This window comes from Nanorana parkeri, unplaced genomic scaffold, assembly GCF_000935625.1.
Source record: "Nanorana parkeri isolate BGI_ZX_2015 unplaced genomic scaffold, ASM93562v1 scaffold1379, whole genome shotgun sequence".
Lineage (NCBI taxonomy): Eukaryota > Metazoa > Chordata > Amphibia > Anura > Dicroglossidae > Nanorana > Nanorana parkeri.
In genome coordinates, this window is record NW_017307647.1 from 138,346 (window position 1) to 147,258 (window position 8,913).

Here is an 8,913-nt window from a genome sequence, read left to right on the forward strand (position 1 = left end):
CCACCGGTTGGTACGCCACTGTGTATTCTGCATACTGGAAATTACATGTATCTAATATTGAGTAGGTCCCCCTTTTCCTGACCCATCATGGCATGGACTCCACTAGACCTCTGAAGGTACGCTGTGATATCTGGCTCCAAGCCATCAGTAGCAGATCCTTTAAGTCCTGTAAGTTGTGAGGTGATCGGCCTCCATTAGTTGGACTTGTTTGTCCAGCACATCCCACAGATGCTCGATAGGATTAAGATCTGGAGAATTTGGAGGCCGAGTCAACCCCTCAAACTTGTTTTCCTCAAACCATTCTGCAACCATATTTGCAGTGTGGCCGGGAGCATTATCCTGCTGAAAGAGGTCACTGCCATCAGGGGATACCGTCTCCATGAAGGGGTTTACTTGGTCAGGAACAATGTTTAGGTCGGTGGTCCGTGTCAAAGTGACACCCACATGAATGGCCGGACCCGAGGTTTCCCAGCAGAACATTGGCCAAAGCATCTCACTGTCCCTGCCGGCTTGTCTTCTTCCCATAGTACATCCTGGTGCCATCTCTTCCCCAGGTAAGTGACACACACGCACCCGGCCATCCACATGATGTAAAAGAAAATGTGATTCATCAGACCGGGCCACCTTCTTCCATTGCTCCGTGGTCCAGTTCTAATGCTCACGTGCCCATTGTAGGTGCTTTTGGCAGTGGACACGGGTCAGCATGGGCAACCTGACTGGTTTAGGGCTGCACAGGCCCATATGCACCAAACTGCAATGCTCTGACCCTTCAGACCCTGCGTGTGTGTTCAGACACATTTCTTTCATTCACTTTTTCAGCAATCTGAGATACAGTAGCTCTTCTATTGGATCAGACTACACGTGTTATATCCTAACGTTATTCATTTTTTCTGCTTCCAACACATCAGCTTCAGGGACAAAATGTTAACTTGCTGCCTAATATATCCCCCCCACTTCCAGGTGCACTGCATGATTCTCCTTCTCTTTGTTCTTCCTCCCACACAGGATCTGAGCCCACGGCCTCAACCCGCCAATCACACAGATCCAGGTAACAGCTGATACAGCAGCATAGCTCCTAACTGTCCTTATTTTTAATCAAAGTCTCTCTCCTTAAATAGATCACAACTGCGACTGGTCCTCTTTTCTATGGCAAAGCAGAGCTGTACAGGAAATGCTCACTGCGTACAAATCACACGCAGCACCTGTCCTTCCTGGGAGCTGCCCGATACGGCCGTGCACGCGGCATGGATCCATACGGGTCGGCCGTTATCTGTGTGAACCCGCCTTAGACTCATGAATGACTTACAGTCACCATTTTTTCCAGCCCGCTGTCCTATTTCTATCCTTTTTATTAGATGATATCAGCTCTGTATTGTATCTGCAAGTGACAGATGTCAGATAATGAATTGCCTCCTCCTTCTGCTGGGAGCCAGACATTCACACATGACTGACTGCAAGGCCAAGTAACCCTCACCTCCCACCTAAATAACACACTGAACACAGTAATTTCAAAAAACGTAATGTAATAACATTTATTGGAAGGTTGAATGGCCACAGCGATGTAAACATTTAAAATAATCGCAGAACATATTATGTATCATATTATGAACATATTAAGAACAAAATACTTCGGTCCCTGACGAGTGCCAAAAACCACCACTCACCGCTTACGGGGGGTGTACCATGACCCATTGTTTTACTGTACCAGCCACCGGCCGCCCATATTCTGGCCCGAGTGGGTACGCCCAAGTTCTTACTGGCTACCAAGCTATAAAGCCCAGTAGCCCCACCATTGGCACTTCCCTACTACTCCGCCCCTTTTCACTTTGCGGAGAGCCAGTTCTTCGTCGTCGATGTATGGCACCGCCAGGGACCCGCCAAATGGACGACCAACCTAGAAGAAAATTAAGTCAGACATATCTCCCAAAAAACGAATTCCACCTTAAACGCAGAAAAGGAATACCCATAACCCTAACTAGACCATTATCGTACGATTATCGCAAGGTGTGTGGGGACCTTTAGAGAAAAGGGCCCAAGCAGTGTAGGCTGACGACTCCCAGAGCTGGAGTACCAGCAGGGAACAGAGCAGGTATGTGAATGAGGCAGTGGAAGTCAACTAAAGCTGGAAGTTCAAATACAAGGCAGGGTGCTGCAATGCTGAATAGGTGGCATGGGATGCTGAGTAGGTGGCATGGGATGCTGAGTAGGTGGCATGGGATGCTGAGTAGGTGGCATGGAGTTCCCCAGGATGTGGAATCTAAGAGACAGCTGGTATTCGCCAGAGCTCCTGATGGTGGAGATGGGCTTGGCTGCGTGCTGACCCCAGGTCACAATCCCTAGGTCCACCCAACTCACCTAACAGGTACAGGGTACGAATCAACAGTTAGGGACAGGCGAAAGACTTCCAGGGACAAAGTGAAGTACAGGGTAGACTGTAGTCAGGGATTTCCAAACACAAGCCAAAGGTTCAGTACACAGGAAATCTTCCAGGAATTCAGGGTAAATCACAAATGGGGAAGTCCGCAACTAGCTTAGGAAAGCGTTGCTCTGGCAGCGTGCAGTTCGCTGCCCTGAGTATAAATTATTATTATTATTATACAGGATTTATATAGCGCCAATAGTTTGCACAGCGCTAAGGAAGATTTTACAGTCACAATCCAATTTAAAAGGAGAACTATGGGGTCAGTGTTTTTCCCCATAGTTCTCCTTGGGGTAACGGGAGGACACAAACTAGCGTCCTCCCGTTCCCTAAGCTCAGCATATAGGGAGCTACAGCTCGCGGTATACTGAGACGCCGCACCTGGAGCGGATCCCGACGTAGATGACGGGATCCGCCCAGCTGCGTGAGTGACAGCTGGCTCTGCCTATCTAGAGGCAGAGCCAGCTGTACCCTCCCCCGTCCGTTCCGCCAGCCAGCGCTGGCAGATCGGAGCGGGGAGAGGGGAATACAGCCCCTCCCCTGTCACGGCAGAGAGCCATGACAGGATCGAGAGGTGAGGGAACCCGGTATGTGTTCCCTCACCTCCCGATCTACTGAGCCGACCTGTGACAGTCTCATTGTCACAGGTCGGCTTAGAACTATGAGGTGAGTGGAAATCACTCCCCTCATAGTTCTCCTTTAAGACAAGATGGTAAATAGAGGCAGGAAGAGGGAGGATCCAGGGGATGGCTACAAACAGCCTGCACTGATTGGCCAAGAAGCTGCATAAGAAACAGCAGGAGAGGGTCGGCCGATGCCTAAAGTTTGCAGACAGGTGCAAGGGCGAGTCAGGTTCAGAGCACATGTCTGGAGGACTACAAGCAACAGCACAGCCCTACATGCCTGCAGAACCAGGGGTGAGAGGTATGTATATACTTGGTATGTATATACAGTACTTGAAGAATTACAAGTAACAGCTCAGCTGCAGGTCTGCAGCTGAACTGTGACACCACCCAGCTCGCTGGTGTCACCAGTTACCATCTGGCTTTGGTCTCGCCGAGCTCCTGACAACCAGTGATGTCAGTGAGCTGGGCAGGATGCCAGAGAGAGCCTCTGACAGCGCAGTCCAGGGTCTGCCACCCCTCCCACTCCGAGCAACAAATCAGCACAGCCATGCACCCCCCCAGTGACCATTCCCTGCTAGCACACCCTCCTCCCAGAATGACATCACCTCAGGCGGTGAATACCTTAGGGACAGCCTTGATTGCAACATGCATTGCATGCACCAAGCAAGACACATGCTTTTAATGAGACAAGATATATAGCAAATGCACAAAAGCCATGTGGTCAAAAAATTGCTTGAAGCCTAAAAGATACATGAGCTTCTTTGCCATGTGTGACATAGGGCCGTGTTTGTCAGACATAATGAGCAACAAACGTGTTAAAACATGCATAAATGTGACATGTGATGTCACACTTATCAAGTATGAATTGGGGCTAAGTGTTACTCTGGTTAGGCATTAACATCCAGAGTTAGTTTAGGGGTTCAGATTAAGGGGCTGATGTACAACACGTTCGCCCAGCATGTAGCTGTGCAAACAATCTTTCGCAGCACATTGTTGGATGGAGCTGAGGATCATAGGATATTCCATGCACTATGTTTATTATCAATAACATTTATTTTAATTTGCTTCTTTCTTTAAGGTTACCCTACAAAGCAGAAGAGTAATGGTATGGACAGCAGCCCCCGGGCAGCACCAAAAGGCGAACATGGCAGGTGAGTACTCGAGATTGGAAAACATGGAGATTAGGGTATGACTTGGATTAGGCCAATTGCTGGGTGAAATGTTACTGTTATGATGCCCTCTGGCAGGTGACGCAGGCTCTCCCAAGGCATGGAGTCTAAGTGAAAGCTGGTCTTCAACAGAGTTCCAGATGGTGGAGATGGGCCAGAACCCTAGTGGTCCCAGGTTACTTCTCTGCAAGCTGTCACCCAGGTGTGGCCCTCTGGATTGGCCCACCAAGGGGGTATCTGGAACAGAACAACTATAATGTGGAGACTGTACACAAAATATTACTCAACAAAGTGTTCAGATGCAGGCAAAGCTTGGGGGCAAATGGCAGGCAAGAGAATGGTCAGGTCCAGCCAGAGGTCACAGACAGGCAGCAGGCAAGTGAATGGTCAGGTCCAGGCAAAGGTCACAGGCAGGCAAGTGAATGGTCAGGTCCAAGCAAAGGTCATGGACATACAGCAGGCAAGAGGGTGGTCAGGTTCAAGCACAGATCATGGGCGGGCAAGAAAGCAGTCAAATCCATCTGGGTCAGCACCTAGATCAGTAGTATAGTATAGCTCTTTTACCCAAAGCAGGATAGCTGCTAAGGAGACACAGCAGCGGCCACCTGGCAGGGATTCTGAGAATAGGAGTTCTGGACATCCTGGCATGGATTCTGTAAGTGCAATTAAAATTCCGGTGAGGGATTCTAGAAGGCGTGGCAAGGATTCTAAGTGCTCCATAACAGTTACTTTTTAGTGTTTCATTGAAGTATTCCATTTGGGTGTTACAAGTACTTAAAAAAATTAAAAATAATTGTTAACTGACAAAGGACAGAGGGGAGAAGTCTCAGGATGCAAAAAGCAGAGGGTAAGAGGTCTCATGAGCTACATACAGAGGAGAGGGGTAAGAGGTCTCATGAGCTACATACAGAGGAGAGGGGTAAGAGGTCTCATGAGCTACATACAGAGGAGAGGGGTAAATGGTCTCATGAGCTGCATACAGAGGAGAGGGGTAAGAGGTCTCATGAGCTGCATACAGAGGAGAGGGGTAAGAGGTCTCATGAGCTGCATACAGAGGAGAGGGGTAAGAGGGCTCATGAGCTACATACAGTGGAGAGGGGTAAATGGTCTCATGAGCTACATACAGAGGAGAGGGGTAAATGGTCTCATGAGCTGCATACAGAGGAGAGGGGTAAGAGGTCTCATGAGCTACATACAGAGGAGAGGGGTAAGAGGTCTCAGGGGCTGAATACAGAGGAGAGGGGTAAGAGGTCTCATGAGCTGCATACAGAGGAGAGGGGTAAGAGGTCTCAGGAGCTGCATACAGAGGAGAGGGGTAAGAGGTCTCAGGAGCTGCATACAGAGGAGAGGGGTAAGAGGTCTCAGGAGCTGCATACAGAGGAGAGGGGTAAGAGGTCTCAGGAGCTGCATACAGAGGAGAGGGGTAAGAGGTCTCAGGAGCTGCATACAGAGGAGAGGGGTAAGAGGTCTCAGGAGCTGCATACAGAGGAGAGGGGTAAGAGGTCTCAGGAGCTGCATACAGAGGAGAGGGGTAAGAGGTCTCAGGAGCTGCATACAGAGGAGAGGGGTAAGAGGTCTCAGGAGCTGCATACAGAGGAGAGGGGTAAGAGGTCTCAGGAGCTGCATACAGAGGAGAGGGGTAAGAGGTCTCAGGAGCTGCATACAGAGGAGAGGGGTAAGAGGTCTCAGGAGCTGCATACAGAGGAGAGGGGTAAGAGGTCTCAGGAGCTGCATACAGAGGAGAGGGGTAAGAGGTCTCAGGAGCTGCATACAGAGGAGAGGGGTAAGAGGTCTCAGGAGCTGCATACAGAGGAGAGGGGTAAGAGGTCTCAGGAGCTGCATACAGAGGAGAGGGGTAAGAGGTCTCAGGAGCTGCATACAGAGGAGAGGGGTAAGAGGTCTCAGGAGCTGCATACAGAGGAGAGGGGTAAGAGGTCTCAGGAGCTGCATACAGAGGAGAGGGGTAAGAGGTCTCAGGAGCTGCATACAGAGGAGAGGGGTAAGAGGTCTCAGGAGCTGCATACAGAGGAGAGGGGTAAGAGGTCTCAGGAGCTGCATACAGAGGAGAGGGGTAAGAGGTCTCAGGAGCTGCATACAGAGGAGAGGGGTAAATGTTCTCATGAGCTGCATACAGAATACTGAGGAGAGGGGTAAGAGGTCTCAGGGGCTGCATACAGAGGAGAGGGGTAAGAGGTCTCAGGGGCTGCATACAGAGGAGAGGGGTAACAGGTCTCATGAGCTGCATACAGAGGAGAGGGGTAAGAGGTCTCAGGAGCTGCATACAGAGGAGAGGGGTAAGAGGTCTCATGAGCTGCATACAGAGGAGAGGGGTAAGAGGTCTCAGGAGCTGCATACAGAGGAGAGGGGTAAGAGGTCTCAGGAGCTGCATACAGAGGAGAGGGGTAAGAGGTCTCAGGGGCTGCATACAGAGGAGAGGGGTAAGAGGTCTCAGGAGCTGCATACAGAGGAGAGGGGTAAGAGGTCTCAGGGGCTGCATACACGGGAGAGGGGTAAGAGGTCTCAGGGGCTGCATACAGAGGAGAGGGGTAAGAGGTCTCAGGAGCTGCATACAGAGGAGAGGGGTAAGAGGTCTCAGGGGCTGCATACAGAGGAGAGGGGTAAGAGGTCTCAGGGGCTGCATACAGAGGAGAGGGGTAAGAGGTCTCAGGAGCTGCATACAGAGGAGAGGGGTAAGAGGTCTCAGGAGCTGCATACAGAGGAGAGGGGTAAGAGGTCTCAGGGGCTGCATACACGGGAGAGGGGTAAGAGGTCTCAGGGGCTGCATACAGAGGAGAGGGGTAAGAGGTCTCAGGAGCTGCATACAGAGGAGAGGGGTAAGAGGTCTCAGGAGCTGCATACAGAGGAGAGGGGTAAGAGGTCTCAGGGGCTGCATACACGGGAGAGGGGTAAGAGGTCTCAGGGGCTGCATACAGAGGAGAGGGGTAAGAGGTCTCAGGGGCTGCATACAGAGGAGGGGTTGGGTTTAGCCGTTTGCACATGGTCCTTTAGGTGAACTATGTGAGCAGGAATCCTCCACAAATGTACACAGGAAGTTGGCTTTTGTCTCTATATACTAACTAGGACAGAATGTTGGCAGTCACAGCTTGTTTTCTGCTGTTAGGGACTGTTTATAAACATGAATGTGTTTAATATAGAATTTAAGTTGGCGCCCAATAATCTTCTTCCTTGCCCTACCCTTCCATATAATACAACTTTCCCAATTCATATTTCCACCTTTTGTTTGTTGTGTCCCCAGCAAGCAGCAGCAGGGATACGCTCATGCCGCCAACGCCGACACCAGTCTTCGCATACAGCTGGCAGAGAAGGAGCAGTCACTGCTGGAAGCGCAGGAAAACATCCAGGTAAGACCAACTCCCCGCAACCTTCGCTGGGCCACATTTTGTATCACACACTTTGCAAAATATGCAAAAGCAGGACCTCTGTACAGACTCTTATTGCAGCTCATATTCAAAGAATAGACCTGGGCGACCTGTACCTGTGAACTGTAAAACTCAAATACATATTGATTACATTGAGAGAAACCACTACAGCTTCCCTTCAAAGAATTCTTTTCTGACAAAGTGATTTTACGATTTTGTACAAATTTTCCCCAATGGCTGTGGCTTATCCTGGGATAGACCTGCCGCAGAACAGTCTGTGCAATTCCCCTCCCCCTTACCTCCATTGCCCCAAAGGGACAGTAGTGTGAATAGAGCATTGCTGCATAGGTGTCAGCGATACCGGCACAGGTGACCCCACACCTGCGCAGGTACCCACACAGGCAGACCAAACACGTGACCACACAGGACAAGGCAGAACATATGATATACCGTTTTAATATGCCAACCAGAATAATACAACAGAAACAAGTCTTAGCAACCAACTACATTTAAACAACACTACATGCAAGAAGAAACAGGCAAGCACACCCAGGGAGCAAAGCAAAACACCAGGGGAACTAAGGGACGAAAGGTCAGGGTACAAGGAGCTAACAGGGCTCAGAAACATAAACAGGTGACAGTTCTGGACAACAAGCAGGGAACATACACAGGATACAGGACAGGGGACTCAGGCTTAACAGGAAACAATACTGAGCCACAGACCTTACTGCAGGGAGGGCTTAATTAACCTCCCAGGGAGCACCAGGTGGTGGATGATTGGTGGCAACTGGGAGACACCTGCAGGCGAGTACTGGAGTTGCAGTTTCCAGCACCACCCAGTGGTGGTCTGGTACCTAACAGCTCCTGGCTGCCTGGAGACCCCCGCAGGTGAGTACGGAAACTGCAGGGCTTAGCTCCAGCGCCACCTGGAGGGGCTCTGGATCCTAACAATAGGGCAGAAACTGTCCCAAATACATCATGAGGTGGTCGGGCCATACATACCCATACAAGCCCAAGTGGTTTATAGCCACATTCAGTCAAAATCTGTATTTGAAATGGGCTTACTTTAATGACTAGTGACTTTTGGACTGCAGTCACCCCTAGGCAAAATATGTCAAACATTTCCTGTCTCCTGTAATTCATGTAACCCAGAATCCCTGTGGGGCTGGTCATGGAATGAGGCATTGGTCACATGGCCGTTGCCAAAGGAGCACCATAGGCAACCAAACTAGCCAGTTATCTACACTGATTCTGTCACATGACAGGTTCAGAAAAAGAATAATGACTTTAATATATGTAGAGATGCCACTTGATGTTTC

The 8,913-nt window shown here is 50.0% G+C and overlaps 1 protein-coding gene across 1 annotated transcript in view; it reads left to right on the top strand.

Annotated features, from left to right (window-relative positions):
- SPEF1 (sperm flagellar 1) overlaps nt 1–8,913 on the top strand; it is a 22,399-nt gene that overhangs the window by 12,055 nt on the left and 1,431 nt on the right. The window contains exons 4-6 of the mRNA XM_018569678.1: nt 1,006–1,048; nt 4,124–4,196; nt 7,471–7,576. Coding sequence (XP_018425180.1) covers nt 1,006–1,048; nt 4,124–4,196; nt 7,471–7,576 — 222 coding nt within the window. The remainder of the gene's footprint in view (nt 1–1,005; nt 1,049–4,123; nt 4,197–7,470; nt 7,577–8,913) is intronic.